General features: G+C 36.2%; 1 protein-coding gene across 2 annotated transcripts; it reads left to right on the plus strand.

Moving 5' to 3' along the window:
* Positions 1-1,741: 1,741 nt before the first annotated feature.
* Positions 1,742-5,897, plus strand: LOC107759103 (transmembrane 9 superfamily member 7). 2 transcript variants are annotated; one of them, XM_075256191.1, is made up of 7 exons: positions 1,742-2,045; positions 3,238-3,380; positions 3,507-3,616; positions 3,817-3,925; positions 4,013-4,125; positions 4,268-4,418; positions 4,511-5,897. In XM_075256191.1, the coding sequence occupies exons 3-7, from the start codon at positions 3,513-3,515 to the stop codon at positions 5,666-5,668; spliced, it is 1,635 nt and encodes a 544-aa protein (XP_075112292.1). In that variant the 5' UTR covers positions 1,742-2,045; positions 3,238-3,380; positions 3,507-3,512; the 3' UTR covers positions 5,669-5,897. The 2 variants fall into 2 exon arrangements, with proteins under 2 accessions (XP_075112292.1, XP_016432467.1); XM_016576981.2 differs by having other exon boundaries at positions 1,801-2,045; positions 3,216-3,380.
* Positions 5,898-23,567: the final 17,670 nt, after the last annotated feature.

Consider the following 23,567-nt stretch of genomic DNA (forward strand, 5'->3'; position numbering starts at 1 on the left):
AGAAAAGTTACAAGTTTATTTGTACTTTTTTAAGGAAAACGTCTAGAATTTATATTATGTTCTTCTATTATATTTTGTGCCATCACCAGGAAGCCAAGAAAAAGGAACGACAATTACTTTGAATACCTATTTCTTATTTATAATTAATATATCATCTCATTCACATGGGTTAGTCATATTTTATATATAGGAAAGAAGTAAAGTGTCCTCTTAAAATTTTAAAATTGATGTTAATATAACGTTTTAAAAATTGAAATACTCTTACAAGTGTTCCGAGTGGGTGTGTTGTTATTGTAAGATTCAAGTAAATATAGAATTTACTGACTAAATATTGAAGCACCTAATAGCACATAACTATTTTAACAACAATAAAATGGATTAGTCAATAAGGTGACAGAGAAATCTACTGTCTTAGCAATTAAATAAAAGATCAAAGTCTAAAAAATGAATGGATCCTTGCAGTTCCCCGTTAATTCTTTTTAGAAAAAAAGGAAATACAAAGTAAATCATGTTTCAAAGAAAGTTAAACGTTACATTTTTGTGATAATTTGTAGTGTAATGGAAGAAAAAATTTCAGCTGGAATGCCAAGAACCTTCCGCCCGCCACTTTAATGCTCGATTCATCATTTTCCTCGCAAGTTTTACCTATTTTTATAAAACAACATTCAATAAATACTATAAATTGCAAAATAAATAAATAAAACATAATACATGGATATTCTGATCTTGAAAGTAAAATCTAGATACTAAAATATTAAACAAAATATATTATCATTTATCAGTAAACCAGAATATTTTTTTCTATTCTGGTATAATTTGCTTTTCATATTCATATCTTTCAATCCCTCCAGAAAATTAAAAACTATCATCCTTCCTTAAAGAAGCAAATCAACTCCCCTTTCCATTCCTACTAATATCATGAAAAATAGAAAATTCCACAAAACAGTTTCTCTCTTACTGCTTTTCTTGTTCTCACTCTCCCACCATCATTCTCTAATCAAAAGGTACAAGAAAAATAAATTCTTTCTTTATAAAGAGTTTGAATGAAAAGTAAAAGAAAGATTAATGAGAAAAAAAGAAGAAAGGTATGTATTGGAGAAGATGTGCTTTAGTATTTATAGTGACCATTACAATTTGTAACTTACATTCAGTAATATGAATAGAAATAGTAACGTACATTGGATGATTATGGTAGAATTAGTATTGATTGTATTAATTGTAATAAATTAGTAATAAAAAGTGGTAAGAAGGTTTTTTTTAAAGCAAAAAAAGGAGAATCAAGATAAATGAGAATTCTTGCATATGAGACATGCCACATCAGTTTGGTTATTCCCACCTATATATATCTTTCTATATATATTGTCTTGATTTGAATAATGCAAATGTTACACTCCATTGTTTCTTGGTACTCAAAATTTCACATAAAAATAAGTGACGTATCTCATTTATTCATTCTAACTCCCTTTTTATGTTTGTTGACTTTGGGGATGTATTGTTAATCAAAGAAACACAAGTGATTTTGGTGAAACAATTAAAGGGTCAAACCCCTTGTAAAATGAGCTAATACTCTCCCAGCTTTATCTCATATGACAATATTTGTTAGAATGCGAAGTTTAAGATGTAAATTTGATTTGTATATTTTATTAGTTTTAAATATTACAAATATCGTTGAAAAACGTTCGCATGATGACAGAACATAATATATTAAAGTTTTAAGATTTGAGTAGTTAAAATTGTTTTTGAATATAATAATAAAATAATAGAAAGTGTAATAATTTGAAAAAGGAAAATTTTGGGGGAAAAGGAAATTAAAGGGGCGGAATTATGAAGGGAGAACCTGGAAATAGGAAATCGTTTTTTGTGCATAAGAAAAGCTTCTAATTTGTTCACAGTTCAGTCTTCTCTCTCATTTGGCGTAACGACAACTGAAGATGGGTAGGCGAAGATCGGTGCAGCTCAGTTCCATCTTCATTTCTCTTTTGTTCCTCATCTCCTCTGCTAATTCCTTCTATCTCCCCGGTGTTGCTCCTCGCGATTTTCAAACTGTATGCCCCAATCCTATTGTATCTTTTTAGCTGGATTCTACTTTTTATGAACAAATACTGTATGATTTAGACCCTTTTTAAATCTTGGGGTTTTGCAATTTCTCTAGTATTACATTCTTGTTGAGTTTTGTGACTAAAAAGGGTTTGGATCTGTTGATTTTGACCCAATGGTGAAGTTTTAGGAAATAGTATGCCCTGTTTGATTCAGGTCCCCCCCGCCTTTTTTTTTTTTCTTTTCTCGAGTAATGGGTATGATCAATGATGGATGATCTATTTTTGTTGATATACCAACCCCATTTCTGGTAATCTAAGTGCTTTGAGTGAACGCATATAAACATGAATAGATTTGATTGATACCTAATCTGTATTTTCAGCTTAGTTAGCTTATGTGAACTTAACAGAGAAATGTAGAGTATATTTTATCTCTGGAGTTCTTATTTCAAGAGAGGAAGAGGCTGTGAAGACCTTAATCTTAATCAAAAGATCATTCATAGTGTTGCCTTTCCATGTGTCTAAGCCTTGGTGGACAGAGTTATCTGGTAACTCTGCTAGTGAGAAATAACAGGTACCCGGTAGCGGAGGCGGATGCAATGTATTATTACCGGGTTCAACGGAAAACAATACCCGCATAAATTTACCAAAATTACTATAAATTGTAGATATGAACCATAACTTTAAAAATATAATGGGTTCAATATTAAGAATCTTAAAGGCTGAACTCATAGAGCTTAAATGTTGGATCCGCCTCTGTGCGGTGGAATAGTCCATATGCACAAGCTGGCAGCCTGGCCTAAACACCATCATCAAAAAAAAGAAGAAAAAAGATCATCCCTAGTGTTGCTTTGGCAGTTGAACTACCTGACTCAAAGATTGAAGTTGTTTGGCGAATTTCTAATGGTTTAAGCATAGAATGTAATGAAATTGTATACAAGAAATTGTTGGGCTATCACTTTCTTACCACTTTGGACTGACTGCTTGGAGTAGAATAACCAGAAAAGAAAATCAGCTGAAATATACTATTTTTGCTATGTTCTAGCATCGGTTTTTGGGATTTCTTCTGTTGTTTGAATAATGAAAATGATCTGGCAACTCTATGCATCCTGCTGCTACCTCTATCATGTTTGATTGTTTCTAACTAGCTTTCTTTTTCGACATTTTTTCCCCTAACAGGGTGATCCCCTTAATGTCAAAGTGAACAAGCTGTCATCTACAAAAACACAACTTCCCTATGATTACTACTTCTTGAAGTACTGCAGACCTACCAAGATTTTGAATAGCGCAGAGAATTTGGGGGAGGTTCTTCGAGGGGACCGCATAGAGAATTCAGTTTATACTGTAAGGAGATCTTCTCTTTCTGTCTAGTCTGATAACCGCCAAAGGATAAAAAAGAAAGATTTTTTTGTGTAATACTTGCTTATGTGTAAGTTGCTGAGTATATCTGTATTTTTGAATTATTTACAGTTCCAAATGAGACAAGAACAACCATGTCAAGTCGTTTGTAAGAAAAAGCTTGATGCTGAATCTGCAAAGAACTTCAAGGAAAAGATTGATGATGAATACAGAGTCAATATGTAAGATTAAATTGAATATACTCTTGTCCCCTAAGAATTTAGTTTGATCCTACTTTGCATGATTTTTGGGTCATGTTTTGCGCGTGATTTAAACCATAGAGTTAATATGTAAGACAACTTAGCTCTCCTGTACATGATTTCTCCTCATATTCTTGCACCTGAATTATGATTCTACACTGAATATTCATCTGATGCTGCAGGATTCTAGATAACCTTCCAGTTGCTGTTCTTAGACAAAGGCGGGATGGAATTCAATCTACTACTTACGAGCATGGTTTCCGTGTTGGGTTCAAGGGGAATTATGCTGGGGTTTGTGCAATCTTTGAATTGCTATAGACTGATGGTTTAATCCTTGCAGATTTAGTCTTAACTATTTTTGCATTCTCTTTCTGGTAGAGCAAAGAGGAGAAATATTTTATCAACAACCACTTGAGCTTCCGAGTCATGTACCACAAGGATCCTGAAACTGATACTGCGCGCATCGTTGGTTTTGAAGTGACGCCAAACAGGTTTCAGTGCTTTACACCAACGCCTTGTGTCTTTCTTTTTTTCTTTCTCTTCTGACTCGATTTTATCAATCGCATCAATCATGAGTACAATGAGTCTTTTTCTTTATTTTTTCGCTCTCTTCTGACTTGATTTTATTGATAGCATCAATCATGAGTACAAGGAGTGGGATGACAAGAACCCTCAGGTGACGACGTGCAATGAGAATACAAAAAATTTAGTCCCAGGTAGCACTGTTCCCCAAGAAGTAGATGCAGATAAGGAGGTTGTATTCACCTATGACGTTTCTTTCAAGGTATTCTCTTATTAAACATTTGTCCTTCCTATGTCAGGCTTGAGAAATTCTTCTTTGTCTGTAGATATCTTAGTTACTATATTGTTCTTCAGGAAAGCGATGTAAAATGGGCTTCTCGTTGGGATACATACCTGCTCATGAATGATGATCAGATTCACTGGTTTTCCATCATAAATTCCCTTATGATTGTCCTATTCCTTTCTGGTATGGTCGCGATGATCATGATGAGAACTCTGTACAGAGATATTGCAAACTATAATCAATTGGAAACACAAGATGAGGCTCAGGAAGAAACAGGATGGAAACTTGTTCATGGGGATGTTTTCCGCGCTCCTATTAATTATGGTTTATTGTGTGTTTATGTCGGAACTGGTATCCAAATACTTGGAATGACACTTGTGACGATGATCTTTGCTCTGCTGGGTTTCTTATCACCCTCGAACCGTGGTGGGCTTATGACTGCTATGGTTCTACTATGGGTTTTCATGGGCTTGCTAGCTGGCTATTCTTCTGCCCGTTTCTACAAAATGTTTAAAGGAACAGAGTGGAAAAGGATTACTTTGAAAACTGCTTTCATGTTCCCTGGAATACTTTTTGCCGTCTTCTTCGTGCTGAATGCTCTCATCTGGGAAGAGCATTCTTCTGGAGCATTGCCATTTGGGACTATGTTGGCTCTAGTGTGTTTATGGTTTGGGATTTCGGTACCTTTGGTATTTGTCGGCAGCTACCTCGGTTACAAAAAACCAGCCATTGAAAACCCTGTTAAGACGAACAAAATCCCTAGGCAAGTACCAGAGCAAGCATGGTACATGAAACCAGCCTTTTCGATACTTATCGGGGGAATTCTTCCATTTGGAGCTGTTTTCATCGAGCTATTCTTCATCTTGACGTCCATATGGCTGAACCAGTTCTACTACATCTTTGGCTTTCTCTTCATAGTTTTCCTGATCTTGATAATCACATGTGCAGAGATAACTGTTGTGCTCTGCTACTTCCAGTTGTGCAGTGAAGACTATAACTGGTGGTGGAGAGCTTATCTTACAGCTGGATCCTCCGCTTTATACCTGTTTCTCTACTCCGTTTTCTATTTCTTCACTAAGTTGGAGATCTCAAAGCTGGTGTCAGGCATATTGTATTTCGGCTATATGTTGATTGCATCATATGCCTTCTTTGTGTTAACAGGAACAATTGGCTTCTGTGCTTGCTTCTGGTTTGTTCGGAAGATCTACTCCTCAGTGAAGATTGATTGATCGACAGAGAGAACTCATAGTTTGTTATTAGTATAGTGAAAAGGGTCGATGATGCTGAGATTAGGGAAAAAGCAGTAAAGATTGTCGCTTATAGCACAGTGGCCAAAGAGTGAGTTTTCAGCCTGCTAAGACAGTCGAGTCTTGTGGTATTAGCTTAGGGCTTGGCTTGTAACTTTTATACAATCGCTATATTTCTTTTTAGAAATGCATCTGGTTGGTCCTGGTAAAAGAAGTACTGCTCAATTTCAAAGTCTATGATGGCGGATATATGAATTTGGCACTGAAACCTTTGTCAAACTTCTGATTCATGCAACCCCATAGCACTTTCTATTTTTGACCAGGCAGTATGATAGACATCAAGTAAAATTGCCTACATTCTACTCTTGCTCGATGAGGAATTTAGTTGAGCTCAAAGACAGCCTGAACTTATTTTTGCCACCAAGTCAAAAAATTACACTAGTCATATGAAAGAAAAGAAGCTTATTTGTTACCTATCGATGTGTGTGTGTTTTATATTTCCTGTTTAAACGAAGGTGTCATCTTCCCTTACAGAATGCAAAGATGACACTCTTTTAGGCATTATAGGGTTCAAGATTTTTGTTATGTTCAAAGAAAGGTGAAATGGCAGATTCTTGGTAATCAAGCTTTATAGAAATCGCAAATGCTCATTCCTAAAGATTTCCCCATAAAAATAGCTATGCCTTTATTAAATTAGTTTTTTGACATGATAGAGAAACTAATTAGTTTATACCAGTCATCTCTATGAATTATTCAATACTACTAAACGTGCTCTCTCTACATCAATAAAGTAGATCGTGTTAGACTTCCTCAGTTGTTGAGTCAATTTGTTCAAAGATTATTATACTGCGTTAGGTAAAAACTTGCTAAAATAATTATTCGAGATCGGAAAAAGTAAAGCATTTAGTTGGTAAGACAACAAAACAAATTTGAATTTTATTTATCATGCGATGCGAGAGATGTCGACCTTGATCCAAATCTTTGTATTTGTTTATAGGAGATTTTCAGGTACAACATGGTTTCATAAAAACTGTTATAAATAAGATTATATTTAAGGTAAATCTCTATACTTTAGAGAGATCTTAGGGTTTTTTATTTGGTGGCTAAGCCGCTTTTTCCGATGTTCTATTCCATTGTAATTCATCCCAAATCAATTAGAATTCTCTCTCTACTTTTCTCTGCAATACTCTTTTTCTTTTATTATTTTATAACACTACGAGACTCTAACCAATTGAGTAGAAGCTTTGGGATTGAGCATAAAGATTGTCAATTATTCTATGAACGTCCTTCATGATTAAATTTTGGATTTAAGGTAAGTATTTTACTTTATTTTTCTCTTTTAAATTCTTGAAATTCTATAATTTGATTTTAAATACAAGCAAAGACAATAAATTTTGATTATAACTCTAATAGAGTTGCAAGAAGTTATAACCACCTGAAGTGGTGAAATTTCTATGCGTTGCCATGATCAAATTCATGTATGATTGTGGGCACAAGAAATGAAAACCCGTCCCATTGAATTTGCTTCCTTCTCATTCCCTTAAGAGAATGTAGTAGCAATATGTAATAAGTCTAAAAGAAGACACAATTATTATCATAAAGGTAACAATGGATGTGGACGTGACAATAGATAAAATTATAATCGTCATCATTTTGATAATAAGAATAATAAGGATTCTCAAAATAATCCTTCACTCTGTGAAAATAATATTTGTCATCGATTTGACATGAGATTTCGTAAAGCACATATAGATGACTATGGTTCATTTATGATGTGAATGTGATAACATGTGATTTATGAATACATATTCATTCTTGGAAGAATATGAACGTGCTAGTAGTAGTGAATATGCCACATTCACATCTAGAAAGAGATTTGAGATGAAATAATAATAATTTTATTATTATGGCATGAATATTCATTGATCACATACCTCTTGTAATTATGCCAAAATATTATGGTAATGTAATTATTACAGGGCAAAAGTAATGGAAGCAACATATCTTGCCTATAATGATTCTGACCATGACTATGATGGTATAACTTTCTCTATGAAAAATATATTTACCATATAGATGTTGATGAATATGTGGTAGTACAAATCAATTGAAAGCTCTAGAAGAGCCAATTATACTGGTGTGGAGAAATAAAATTGATAATAAAAAACGTATTATGTTGAATTAAGTCTCAAAGAAACTTTTATAATTTCTAAAGTATTCGCGAAAGCGGTTGGTTATATTGATACTATAAATAAAGGAAAGATGTAATATCTTCTTTTACTACAACTTGTAGCGGGATAATATGTATGTAAAAAGTTATCCATTTTATTTTTCAGTTTGTACTACAAAAATAAAAAAATATGCAACAACAAAGTAAAAGTTTATTGATATAAAAACCTATATCGTAATAAACTTAGAGTTTATTGATAATTGCACACGTCACTGTGTAAACCTAAAGTTTATCAGTATTGATAGTTTATCCAGTTGGCATAGCTGCTTTAACCATGTTAATTTAAATATGATGTGCAAAAATAAAAGAAAATTCACATGGGTAAATATTAATGAAACTAGAAAGTTCTTTACGAATTCTCTCATGTTGCTTGTTCTCATTAATTAACAGACTAACTAAAATTGGGATTGAATCCCATGAATGCTGGAAATACCAAAGGTGAATATGGGTCCATTTACCTGCCATGTATACCACATAAGATGCGTCTATGAGATGGATACATCAGGGGCGGCCCAATAAATTTCGTGGCCTAAAGCCAAATATTATAATAAGGGCCTTAATTGTTTTAAAATTTTTATTTATTTATTTAATTGAAGTCTATTTTTCTAGCTTTACTTAAATACAAAGTTATTAATAATTTTTTATAATCAACAACCCGTATTAAGTAATTCTCAATTGACAATATAACTAATCCACTTAACCTTTCTTGAAGCATTATTGATCTTAGATAAGATTTTATCAGTTTTAATTTTTGAAAACCTCTTTCGACTGAAGCAATGGTAACATGAGTTATTAATATTATTCCATAAGTAATATAGGCATTTGGAAAAGAATCAAAACTTTTTATTTGATTTTGGGTGTATCAATTAAACTGCGATCTTCTAATTGTGCTATTTTCCTTAATACTTTTAATTCAAAAAATAAATCTAAACCATCAATATCGAATTGATTATTATGCTTTAAGGAACATTCAAGATTAAAAGCAATATTTTTTTAAATTTCCATCATCTAGTGTCTTAGTTTTTACCGCTAAATAGAAAACCAATAATATTTTCATATGTTTCGAATTGTTCGAATATATTTTGAAGTGAAAAAATAGTCTTGTCTACTCTATAAAAGTAATCAATGGGTAACGTAGGAGACATCTCTATTTTTTCCCCGGGGAATCCCACTCCTTAGCTTTCAATTCGCATATGACCATCAAATGAAATGTGAATAACCTGTCCTCTAAATGACTCTTCAAAAGATCTTGAGATTTCATTATTAACATCCTCATCAAATTATTACTTCCTATATATCACACGTTTCTTATGAAATTTGGTTCGATATTCATTTCAAGTGCAATTTCCTTGGCAAATATCATAGCAGTTGTAAATCCTTCTTCTCTATAATTGTTAAAGAAAGAAATCAAACCATTTCACTTCACAAATATTTTTTAAAAACTTATACATAGCCTATTAGGTGTAACAAAAAATGGGGCCTCCACAAATGTGGGGCCTAAAGCAGTTGCTTTATGGAAGGGCAGCCTTGGGCTACATGTGCGATTATTAATAACCCGCAACCTGATGTTTGTGAGGTAACTTGTTCAATAATTTAACTTAGAGTATAATTTCCTGATTTTCTATTCAAGACAGTTCATCTTGATAAGTTGGTTACATCGCAATTGGTTTAGCAAAATGATTTATTGAGTGCCTCTACTTAATAGCTAAACTATTACTTATGAGAACAAAGTTATTTATATCAGTTGATATACGTTATATAAGAAAGTATATTACATTCTCCTCTCACAAGTGGTTCAAGGTCAGGAACCAAATAATTTCCATCTTATTAATATTGATGTGCGGTGTATATTTTTATTAACACCATAACGACAAAGATGGGTTCTCAAAGTTGAGAAAATAAGTTAGTCTTTCTAACATGAGGGGGAGATATGATAGATAGTTGAGAAAAAGTTACGTAGAATGAATTATTGTTTGTACATCTAGATCCTCAAATAAGATATTATGAACTTGAAGTTCATAAAAAGATAATTCATCTGCAATATTTTATAAAGCATGCCTGACGCATTTGCTGACTGAAAGAATGTAACTATATTCTCACTGTAAATGTTCCTATTAGAATAAGTCCTAGAAGGACAAAATCTATGGTACGCTTAAAGCGTATAGACAAATCGGTTTCAAATAAATTCTTGATAAAAAAGAGGAGCAAATGATCATAATAAAGAGGCAAGTGCTTTAGAAGAGTATATGACATAACACTTCATAAAATCTCAGGAGGGTCCAGGTACCTGAAAATATGAATGAATAGATCTCTATGTTATGTCTTTATGAAAAAAAGGAGGTTGGAACCGATATAAGATGTTCGCCACTACATCTAAAATAACGCTGAATATATATGAGGATATTAAATCTGGAGAAAAATTCAAGTAGAATTGGTTTCATATGAAAGATATGTAATTTTGGACCTGTAGTTTAAAAACTTGAAAGTATAAAGTCAACAAAGTGTGCAACTACTTTTATCTATTTTATATGTCTAGCATGACATGAAAACTTGATATGTATCTAAAGTCTATTTATATGGCTTATTTGACTATACTTATATCACAATCCATGAATGATTTAAAATGCTGATAGCATATACAATTCTTGGAGAATTTCTTGATCTTGATTATCACATCCTAAGTGCAATTTGTGCACATATGTATCTTGCTATAACTATAATCATGATAATGTAATGGAGAGATAGCCTCTATGGAGACATTGAAAAGGCCATTCCACGACGTTGTATGAATACATTACATATCTATCAAGAATGATAATTTAAAGGTGCAATATATTCATTCAAGTTAATATGGCTTATTTGTTTATCAAATCTTTACCAATGATCTTTAGAAGATGGTGCACAAGATTAGAATGCGAAGGTTCAAGGATGTGAATTTTGATGCTCTCACCAGGGAGAATTCTTTACAAGGTTTTGTCCCACTGGATTTTTCTTGTAAATGTTTTTAACGAGGCAACTAAAAGGCGTATTGCTGAATATGTGTACTCTTTTTCCTTCACTAGAATTTTTTTCCATTGGATTTTATTTTAGTTAAGGTTTTAACAAGGCACATTATCTGTTGAATAGACATTCAAGGGGAAGTGTTATAAATAGAATTATATTTAAGGTGAATGTCTATATTTTAGAGAAACTTGGGATTTTAACTTGATAGCTAAGTGTAAATTTTTTGCAATTAAATAATGGATAGTTAAATAATTTCCAAAAAAAATATAAAAAAAAAAATAACACAAAAAAAGGAAAAAGAAAACAACAATGAAATAAAGAATGAAGACAATTTAAGTGGGCCTTAGCCCATCTGCTTCAAATTGATGAAGCTAGAAAAGGGTTTGAAAACAAAAAAATCCCTTTAGCCAACCACATCAAACGAGAAAAGAAAGAAAACGTTTCTAGCATTTCTTAGCGCCGATACCGTGTTTTACTTGGTCATCGGCACATATTTTTGAGCTTCCACAATAAATTCCATTTAATTTCATGTAATTCTTTTTTCTTTTGATACAATATTAATTTTGTTCATGATTCCTTGCGAGATTGAGTAGAGAAGATGCTGAGATTGGATTAAGCGTTTAAAAGATAAAGTTAAGGGAATTGAAAAAGGGAAAAACGCCACATTGAAACTTCTGTAGAATCAGAAGATGACTAAAATCCCTAAAGAAAGAAAAAGTTGGATTGGAGAAACAAAAGGAGCCTAAAACTTCACCAACGTGAAAGAAAAATTTGAGAAAATAAAAAACTTTAATCACTAAAGCTTTGGGCAAACAGGTCCGGTGAAGTTTGTAGTTGCTCTCAGTGAAATTACTCCACGGATTAGAACAAAATAATCAATTTCTCCTTTTTTTTGGAATTTGCTTGAGATATTTTCCATAGTGTATGCTTTCATTGAGTACGAAAAAAAGATTTAAATATTAATTAAGAAGGAAGATCATGGACAATAATATTATCCGATTTTTGTAGTATTCATATGATTTAAGGAGACCAAATAGTACAATAAATAGACTATATGAATGACCTTTTTTTAGAAGATTATGGGCTCACTTAAGTTAACTGTAGTATGTGCAGATAAATTTGATGAATTGAGAACTAAACGTGTGATCCCGAGGGGTGGATATTCAAACTTAGTTATGAATTAGCCCGAACAAGGAAACTAACACGAGATCAATATGATGTAATCATAGAATGATTGAAGGAAGACATACGAATTGCTCGAGGTGACGAGTTTGGTATTTTGGCACGAGTACTGTAAGTAGTAATCTTACCGCAATTTGTATTTTCATAACTTGCATGATTTACACATGATTTTTAATATGAATATGTTATCGGTTATTTTGAGTTGCATGTGAGACAAGTTTTTTACTCGATATGATACCGAAATAGTTATTTGAGATGATTACCGTTGTTTTAAATATTCTTGCTATCACTAGATATATTTTACCATTACTTGAATTTACTGTTGTCGAAATAAAATTTCATGATTTGGTAAGAACCGAAATGCCCTATTATTTTAAAATATTTTTCTATGAGTATATACGGATACATAGACACGTATAAATGGGAGTAGACTTTGAAGGATCCCGTAGCTAACAGCGGGTTCGTTGGACCTGGTGCACCTTGTAATTACCGAATACCGTTATAGCCCTCGCTAGTGGGAAGGTAGAACTAGCATACCGTTACTGATTTCCCTCGAGTAGGGACTACCGTTATATTTGACTTCTTGCGAAGAAGTCTATAGTTATGCCGATTACATGATCCGTTCATTGAAACCTCCCAAATGTGAATATTGATATTATACAGTGGTTACCGAGCTTATTACTAAATTATTAATTGTATTATACTTCAAGAAGAACATGATGTGACTGAAAATTATTTATTGTTTATGAAAGGGCATTTTTATGTTATTTTCTCTTGGAGATACTGGCATGTTTCTGACTTGTCCCCAAATAAAAACGGCTGTGGTTAAGTGTTATTACTCACTGAGCTAGCGACTCATTCCCCGCATTTTACAGAGACAACAGTTGACGCAGGCGAGGATTTCATTAATTAGAGCGCACATGTTGAGAATTCTTGGTGAGCCTCGCACTTGTTCACGTGGGCGGAGATTTTTATCAATTGTTATGGTCTTTTCTTTGAATTTTTAGAGTTGCTCCATAGTCATCCTTTTAGTGTCATGAGTATTATTTTTCGATTAGTCTTATGTTGAGTATCATTCTTTATTATCAAGGTTGGAGATATATTAGTATTTCTGGTTGTTAGTGGGTTGATTAGTAATGGTGGAGACTCGTTTTGGTTGATTGATTAGATGTCAATTGTTTGGTATGATATTAGGATATTGGTTGTTAATTTCTAAGACAAGTTTATTTTTGGGATAGTTCAAAAACAGGGGAAACTCTGTCCGATTTTTCTGAAAAATACCGATGAGGCTTACTTGGGGGCACTTGCTCCTAGGTGCCGGTCATGATCCTAAATTGGGTCGTGACAAAGTTGGTATCAGAGCTTAGGCTTTAAGTCCTGAGACATGGAGTAATGTTTAGTAGAGTCTTGTTCAAGGGTATATAGGCGGTCATACTTATGATCTTGAGGCTATTGAACATCTAGGAATGTTTTCCCTTTTTTCATTCTTTGATCGTGCGTTGAGATAACTTGAGAATGACTTTGGAATATTTTTTTTGCAGATGACTAGGACACGCTCACCCTCATCTGCTGGACCTGGTGCTACCCGGAGTGGCGGTCAAGTTAGGGTTGTTGATACCCAATTTTTCCCTATATATTTTTAATATGCAAAATACTTTCAAAATAGCATATGTATGCATATATAAGCATTTCCAAGTGTTTCATTATTTTTCTAATTTTTAAAAGATTTTTAAATCAATTTATCGCCTTATTTTATCAGAAAAAAACCAATAATTATTTTCCAAATTATCATTTTTTGGTAACTCCTTTATTGTATTCTCATACCTATACCAAAATACATCTAAGGTAATTTTTTCATATTTTTTACAAATTTATTGAGTATTTTTAAAATTAAATTGCACATAATTGCAATTTTAGCCTATTTTAAGATTTAATTGCATTTATAATTATAAAATTGATTCCAGTATTTTTAATTTAATATTTGTGTATTATTAATTAATTTAGTACCTTTAATCAAAATGGCCAACGACCACAATCCTTCATTTCCTTTTTTAATCCACCAACACCCCTTAACCCTAATCATTTCACCTAACCAGCCGCTTCTGAACTCTAAAACTCTCTCGAACATTCCCAAACCATAACCGCCTCTTACCACCACTTCTACTTTGAAACCCACCGGAATCCATGGCTTCTTAGGCTGTAGGAGTCTCATACACACCTCCTCTTGCTCCCACACACCTGATACCTGAAGATTCGAGGCCTGACCTTGAAGGTTTGCACCCAGACCTCTACCGACTCGAGGTTCCACGGTCATCTCCGGCCTTGCTGCGGGCTATCATAGTGGTTTGAGCTTGATTCCGACCTCTCCGACTCAGATATGTGAACTTTCAAAGCCTATCTCACTTCTAGGGTTCTGAAACCCTAACCCTTCGAGGTTTTCTCCGATTTCTTTAGATCCGTTGTGTATCTGTGCTCTCCTTGAGTTTTCAAACGATTTCCCTAACTTTTCTTTCAAAAATTACTTTCAAAACCGCTTCGTTTCCGATCTAAGGTTTTTTGAAAATGTTTAAGTGTTTCTCTGACTTTCTCTCCTTTTTCTTTTGTATGTATTTGCCTGTACTATGTTCTTATGTTTTCCTTCTACCACGTATGTTCTTCTACTGTGTTTTCTCTACCCCGTTCTTGTATGTTCTTCTACTGTATTTTCTATACCCCATTCTTGTATGTTCTTCTACTGTGTTTTCTATACTATGTTCTCGTATGCTCTTCTACTATGTTCTAGTATTTTCTTCTACCATGTTCTATTATGTTCTACCTACTATATTTTTCTACTATATTCTTAAGTGTTTTTACTATTTTTTCTTCTACTGAACCCTGTTTAAGCTTCTTCTAGAAAACCTCTTAAGCATGCTTCTTCTACTGTTCTTATCAGTATTTTCCATTATGTTCTTTGAATCCTTCTACTGTGTTTGCATGTTACTTTGCTATCATATTTTCTCATGAGTTTCTGTTGATGAAAGAAACATGCAAGAGGTTTTAGTTCTGAAACCTCTTAGCCTGTTTCGACTACTTGCCTTCTCATCTCTGTACTTGATTCAAGGTGGAAACCCTAGAATTTGGGGGTTCCGCCAAGTTTGATTTTACGATTTGCCTGAACTAGGGGTCTTATTTCAAAACCCCCAACTCTTTCAGACCAATTCCTTGTTTTCATATGATTCTGACCTTTTACTAAACCCTTCTACTCTGGATTTTTCTACTAATGTTACAGTGACATGACAATCTTTTCTTTCATGCTTAACATGTCCATATGCTCCTTATATATGATATACTTCCCTTTAAAATGGCTTTTAAATTTGTGACTAGTTCATACTTCCCTTTGAATATGGTCTGATTGATTCCCTTTCATTTGTTTGCTGATTTCCCTTAAGTTAAAAACCTTTCCTATCTTTTTGACTCGATTCATTCATACAAAATCCCTGACCGTTGATTTATTGGTTGTCAATTGATTTTCTTACCTTATTTATATAAATCGTGTATTTCAAAAACCCTGTCCTTAAATAACTTTTATGTATTCACCCCTAATTGCCTACTTTGCACAAAGTGTTTGATTAACTTCTTTCCTTAATTAGTTTATACCCGTTTGAAATCTGAATCCCTTAACTAAAGGAAGTCTTGTGTAATTGATTGACAATCAGATCTTCAATTATTTCTTACCTTATTTCTACTTAGTTTTTACACTATAAAAGGGCACGACCTTTCTACACTTCAGACGACACAATTCACATTCTCTTCTGAACTCTTACTCACATAATAGAACTCTCTCTTCTTGTCCGCACTGAGATTTTTACCAGACTACTGCATTTTTCTCTACTTGTTTCTTTAAAACTGGTATGTCCTAATTTCAAATTTCAGCATCCCCACAATGTGTTTACTTACAGCCTTCTGCATCTATGTCTACCTTACTATTTCTGTATATTTAAATACTTAAACTAGCATGTTGATTCCCTTTTGCTTATTTCTGCTATGAATCTCTATTCCCTATTTTCCTTTATGTGCTTTGAGTTACAGTCTAAAACATGGCAATATACAAGTTATTGTCTATGGATTGAACTTGATCCCTTAGGGAATCCTAACCTCTAAACAATGTGTTCCAGTAGGTTTATGGGTGTGCCAGCATCTCCCATTGTTGGGTTATGCCCACTAGCCTGCTTTTTACCTCTTGCAACTCCCAATTCCCTATATCCCTATGTGTGCTGTTTCCCTTTCCCTTTCCTCCTTTCAGAATTCTGCACTTACACTCTCTCTTAGTTCCTAAGTTCTGCCCCCTCTTGTGAGCCTTGCCTTGGGACCTTGAGTTCCCTCTGAACTTGGATACCTGAGGGCTGGCCCTTCCACACTGCACTTTGGCTTAATATAGTGATACATTTGGGTGTAAGCACTACCCGTAGTTCTTATGAAACTCTTAGGTTACTCTGACACACCCAAAGGGAGAAAGGTTTTGAAACATGATCTTTGGAGTTGGTTTACTTCATACTTCAAACAGGAAGTCTGAATCAGGCTCTCCTTGGTTGTAATTTTCAATTTATGATGTACTTTTCTTTATTTTATTTGGAGTGTAATAACTTGTAATAACGTTTGGGGATGATTAGTGAAAAGGGAAGGGTAACCATGCATGTAAAAAAGGGTAGATAACTTGCCTATGAGATTCCTGCATTTTTCATATAGCTATCATGCCTATAAGATTTCTGCATTTTTCATATAGCTACCATACCTATAAGATTTCTGCATTCTTATTTAGTTACCACGTCTATAGGAACTTCAACATTCTTATTTAGATACCATGACTATAGGGACCATGCACTTTCATGTAGATATCGTGACTTCTGCATATGCATGTAGAAAATATGTCTATAGGTTCTGAAAATCAACTACAATTAGATGTCATGCCTCTAGGGTTTTTGCATTCTTATTATGTCCAAAGTTTTTTTTAAAAATCAGCAACGCATTAAAGCATGCCTATAGGAACTATCAACCAAGTCTGAAACGTTCCACTCGCTTATAAGTCTAAAACCAGTAACAACAATGTCTAATGTCTGCAGAATTTATGATCTTTTGTCAAAACTCGTCTTTCCTGAATAACTGACAACCTTTTCTAAAATCAGTATACTTCATCTTTTTTGAAATCAGTAGATATCATGCCTATAGGTTTTCGTCTAACACTTAGGTAAGCCATAGGACAGTTTATAAACTGAATCAGATTTTATTAACTACAACCAGCAGACGGGCCTGATTCGGGCTTTTTATCTGAACTATGTAATAAATCAATCTGCCTCCACCGTTTAAGTTTTAATCAGACCCTAAATAGTACGTGTAAGACATGCTAAACTATATGCTTTTCTTTGATTTAAGGAGGTCTATTTGAGTCCTTTTATCTATTTATATGCTTCCCCAAACTTGTTATATGTGTTTTGTTTGTCGCCTTAGTATTTTACCTTTTGAAACCACAAATAAGCCCAATACCTCCTCCCTCTAGGATTAGTAGTCCCAAGTGCCTCCGGGGCTGATAGGATTGGGGCGGGTAATAGCATGCAATAAGTAAACGAGACCATTCCGCGCTTTAATACCTTAACGGGGTGGGAAAGGGTAGACATGGATATGATGACCACGCTATAACATCACGTGTAGCCCCTCACTGAGGAGTGATTACTGTATGTTGTGTGGGGTGATCCATATTATTAATAAGCCTAGGACCCCCTTTCCCTTTGTTTTCTTTGTTTCTTTTAAATCTTTTTTTTAACCATTTCTTTTAAGAAAATCAACTCTTTTAGTTCCTTTTTCTCACCTTTGTTTATTTGTAACCATTACGTGAAAATCCCCTCTTATTTGAAGCCTTTATTTGCCTATGTGTTATTTGCACTTAAGTCACAACAACAGTTTGGCCGGGAACCACACTAGTGGATCTTGAGGGGTGCCTAACACCTTTCCCTTGGGATAATTTCAAGCCCTTACCCAATCTATGGTTGTTCAAATCAAACCTTTCTAGTGTCCTAATGCACTTAAATCATTAGATGACGACTCTTCAATTCAAACCCAATTCCCGAAAGGGAACGAGTTGTCCTCCCAAATGTCACAACCCGATTTTGCGAGAAAAAGGGGGCGTGAGAGCGTGGCGACTCTGTTGGGGATATCTTTTAGGCTTCTATCATTTCAAGCTATTACTATGACTTTACATTTCATATGTGACTTATTTGTTTAATTCCTTTAAGCATTTAATTCCCTCTTCTACTACAAAAATTAACTTGTCTCTTGTTTCTTTCACTGCTTTCCTTTACTGCACTCCTTTATTACTGTTTTAAATTATTATAATTATTACTTTATGAACGTGAAAATACGTGACAACTTGTTTTAATTATTGCAACTGCATATTTTCAACATCATATTCCACTCGTGCTAAAGAAATACCATAGCAACGCTTATAATGAGTGGTTGCGCTCTTCCGATATTATCACCCTTTAATACGGTAAAGGCGTATTTTCAGTAAAACTAATCGATCAACGGTGTACTCGACGGTTCCGTGCCTTTCCCTCTTGAGTTGTCCGCTCAAGGGTACCAGTCTAAAACCCCATAGAAACCTTATTCTATTTAAACTGTGCATGCATCATGGTCAAACTTAGCCGAGTCAGTTATGTTGTCCGCATAATGACTCTTTAAGATAGCCTTGTCCAAAGTACACTGTGTTTCCCAAAAACCCAAACGGGCACTACCACGTTCTGTGCATTTATTTGGAGAACTAAATGCTTTTATGCCAATTATTGGTATTTAATAGTCGAGTTTGGCAGGGGTTAGGGCCTAACCCTTTTGTCTTGCAGAAACATGAGGCACGAAGTCCCCAGATTCGGCATGGTCACAAACATCCACCCAAGGTTGCTAAGCTGGTGGGAGGATCTTCATTCCAGTGATCAGACTCTTGTCCGGAAATTCCTAGGAAATCTACCTTCCCTCCTAGAGGTCCAACCCAACAACAAAATCATACAAGCTGCTACTCTGTTCTGGGATTGTGATAGGTCTGTGTTTCGCTTCAGAGAGATTGATATGACACCCCTACTAGAGGAAATAAGAGGATTGGCTGGTATACCATGGGAGACCCCGGTTTGTTAATGCCGAAAAATCGCAAGGGTAGAGGTTTTCTCAAAATGATGGGCTTAAAGAAGAATCCAGACTTGACATGTTTGAAGGAGTCCTACATTCCCTTTGATTATTTGTACAATAGGTACAACCACAACAAATCCTACCGTACATATCCGGATGAGTTTGCCCTTACGTCGTTGGGGCATATTCACCGAAAGGTCTTTGTCTTCATGTTCTACTTCTTGGGGATGATAGTGTTTACAATGAAGAAAGCAAGGATCCATACCAGGCTAGCCATGGTTACCAAAACTTTGATGGAGGAAATTGGTGGACAACCATTTAGCATAGTGCCCATGATCATCGCAGAGATATACCGAGCCTTGGAAAAGTGTCAACAAGGAGCCCCACACTTCGAGGGCTGCAACTTGCTACTCCAGCTCTGGCTCATGGAGCATCTTCAAAGGGGTGAATATCGGCAAGAGATTTATCATAGAGACTGGGACGATCATATAGCCTTCCATCAACCAAGGCGAATGAACTACATGCCCAACATGTTTGCTCAGCCAGAAGATGCCAAGGGGTGGGTGGAGCTGTTTAAAAATCTAACTGAGGATCAACTATAATGGATGTTCGACTGGTTCCCTACTGAAGAGTTCATCGCCCGATCCAGGGACACACCATTTCTGATACTGATCGGTTTGAGAGGAACCTACCCTTATGTCCCTCTCCGAGTTATGAGATAGGCTGGTAGAAAGCAGGTTATACCAAGGGTCGACAAGATGAGTCACTTCTGGGATGACTTCTAAGCTGATGACAGTCCTTATAAGTGCCAAGCTCAGCATATGTGGCTTTGCAAGATCATCATGGGAAGAGATACTATTGAACTAGATAGATACCATGCTGGCTGCACCCCATACTATTCAGGCTGGCTGGAGGATAATCACAATGGTCTGGGCCAACCCGGGTTTGTTTGAGGTCACAGAATCATTGATGAAAGGGATGAAGCACATGTCAAATACTACCAACCGCGCAAGAGGATTCGGGAATGTGAAAGCGAGCACCGCGAGATTCAAGAAGCCCACCAAAAACTGATTGAAGAGTGGAAAGACATGGCTGTCAGTGCCAACAAGTGACTAGGATACCTGGAACAAGGTTTAGTGGAGCTGGAAAGGAAGTTTCTCAAGAGGATCGAGGACTGCCAGAATGCTGAAGGAAACAAGGGTGGACACCTGGCCAGAGCCTACCTGCTGCTGGGACTTCACGAGCTGGTAAAGCTGTTCGATGGATCCAAAGATGCCGAGTCTGGGGAAGGTCCTTCTGGGACCAAATAGATATGAGTTTTCTTTTACTTTATGAAATATAATAAGGCCAATGGCCACTAGTGACATTTTATTCCTTGTTATTTAGTATAGTTTTGGTATTCGTCTACTTTTATCAATAAATGAGGCATTTAGCATTCTAAGTTCTCCAAATCAATTTATCGCTAGGCCTACCTCAGGTACAATGAGACTCCCAAATTAGGACGCAATTTACATTCTTGCACTATGTGTTTAAATATCACAACACTTTCTTATAATCCTCACTGACTTGTTACCTTTTTGTTTTTACTTTTTGTTTATTTACTCCCCTCCCCAAAGGTTAGTTCGTGCACTCTGGCATCGTCATCATATTCCACAAGATCAAAGGGCCCTCCACCCACTCCTCCTCCTAGTCCTATCAGAAGCAAGAACAAAGGAAAGATGGAAGATTTGAACAACACCAGAAAGGAACACTCAACTGAATGGGTAGAGGTCACTCATGGTGCTTAGGTCCCCAAAGAAAGTGCGTCCCAACTCAAGCAGAAACTGGTGAAATTTCAGGAGGAACTTGATCAGGTTCGGAATCTGGTAAACTTGTCATTTTCCCTCACCACTCCAGATATCAATTTTCCAAACGCTTAGAACCCCACGCCTCCACAAAACATCCCAAAACCACAAAACTATCCCGCTCCTCACCACCACTGCAATACTTGCCACACTCCACTATTCATCCCAGAACCTCTGAATTCCACAAATGACAATTTCCACCATAACACCCCCATCTATGTGGAAACCATGCCACCCTCCACTTAACCTGTCTCAAGCACACCCGAGTCTGATGATAAAGACTCACTCATTAGGAACCTGGCTGTGGAACTCAAGATATTGACTGGTCGAATTCAGGGTGTTGAAGGAAGTAAGGGTATTGGAGGGTTGAACTATGAAGATCTTTGCATACAATCGGATGTCGAACTTCCCGAGGGGTACAAACCTCCTAAGTTCAAGATGTTTGATGGTACAGGGGATTCGAGAGTCCACTTGAGAACACACTGTGACAAGCTGGTCGGAGTAGGGAAAGACGAAAGGATTCGCATGAAGCTTTTCATGAGGAGTCTGAAGAGAGATGCTCTGTCTTGGCACATTAGCCAAGACCCGAAGAAATGGTCGAACTGAGTGAGTATGGCATCCAACTTTATGGACAAGTTCAGGTTCAATATAGAAAATGCACCAGATGTGTTCTACATCCAGAACTTAAAGAAGAAGCCCATGAAAACATTCCGCGAGTATGACACTCGCTGGAGATCAGAAGCTGCTAAGGTCAAACCTGATTTAGAAGAAGAACAAATGAACAAGTTTTTCGTCCGGGCTCAAGACCCGCAATACTATAATAGGCTGATGTTGATTGAGAGCCAGAAATTTTCTGACATCATCAAGCTAGGGGAAAGGATCAAGGAAGGCATCAAAAGTGGTATGGTTACAAACTTTGAAGCTTTGCAAGCTACCAATAAGGCTTTACAGTCTGGTGGTGTGTCCAAGAAAAGGGACGTAGGTGCCGTAATGGTTGCACAAAGAGCCAAATCCCCTATCAAATACTAAGCCTATCCGATACCTCCACTCACATGTCAGCCTACCCCGAATTACCAAGCACCCTCACCCTCTTACCAAGCTCCATCACCTACTTACCAATCACCCCCACCTCCTACATATCAACCTACTTCACCCAGATATTCCCAACCCGCACATGTCTACCAAGATTACAATGCTCAGCCATCCCACTATCAATCACCTCCTACACGTCAAAACTTTCCTAGACCTTGACCAAATTTCGACCGCAGACCCCCCAAACAGTATAACGCCATTGCTGAACTGATTGACCAGCTGTACGAAAGGCTCAAAGCTGCTGGTTATGTCACCCATATCCCTGCTATAACCCCTGAAAACCCTTCTCAGTGGGTCAATCCAAATAAATCCTGTACGTATCATTCCGGCATAAAGGGACATACCATTGATGAATGCCGCTCTCTGAAAGATAAGATCCAGACTCTGATCGATAACAAGATCATTGTAGAAAAGGAGCCTACTCCGAATGTCTGCAACAACCCTCTGCTGGACCATAAGGGTGGAGGTGTTCACATGATTGAAATAGAAGATGATTGGGATCCTAAAGGATCGATCGGTTTAATCATAGAAAGTGACGAACCAAAGAAGCCGATAGTCACCCTCAATCCGATCGTAGTCCAGAATCAGCCTTCTGGGAATGCCGAGGTAAACATGTCTGTACCACTTGAATTTGAAGCACCACCCCCTACAAAGACGCCAACACCAATTGAAGTTGAGTTTGGGTCTCCAGCAAACGCATCCGCACCATTTGAAGTTGCGGTTTTACCCTCCAAAATACATGCTCCGTTCGGAGTAAAGGTGCCCATCCCAGTAATAATGCCAGCCATAACATCGTTCCATACAAATTCCATACCTTGGGATTACACAACCGAGGAGAGAAGGAAAGGGAAAGCTAAATTCGGGGAAACAGTTGTGGCACAGGGTATGACAAGAACCGACAGGGTTTATACTCCGGAGCATTTAGCTGAGTCGAGTAAGCAGGCCTCTGGTCGGCCGACCATCACTGAAACCAGGCTCGGTAATCTCTGGAGAAAGATACAAGCCAAGGAATACTCAGTCATTGATCAACTGAACAAAACACCGGCACAAATTTCTATCCTAGTTTTGCTACAAAGTTCCGACGTACATAAGAGTGCCTTGTTGAAGGTGCTGAGTGAGGCATATGTATCAAGCAGCATCACCAGAGGAGAAATGGAAAACATAGTAGGGCAGGTATTGGAAAGTCACAAGGTCACTTTTCATGAAGATGAACTGCCACCAGAAGGGTTGAGTCACAACAAAGCGTTGCACATCACCGTGCAATGCGAAGATTATTTTATCACTAGGGTCCTGATTGATGGAGGGTCCAGCCTCAATATTTGTCCGTTGGTAACACTCAGAACATTGGGGAAGGGGCTGCAAGAGATCAAGGACGGGGCCA

The sequence above is a fragment of the Nicotiana tabacum genome, chromosome 6 (genome assembly GCF_000715075.1).
Source record: "Nicotiana tabacum cultivar K326 chromosome 6, ASM71507v2, whole genome shotgun sequence".
Classification (NCBI taxonomy): Eukaryota; Viridiplantae; Streptophyta; class Magnoliopsida; order Solanales; family Solanaceae; genus Nicotiana; species Nicotiana tabacum.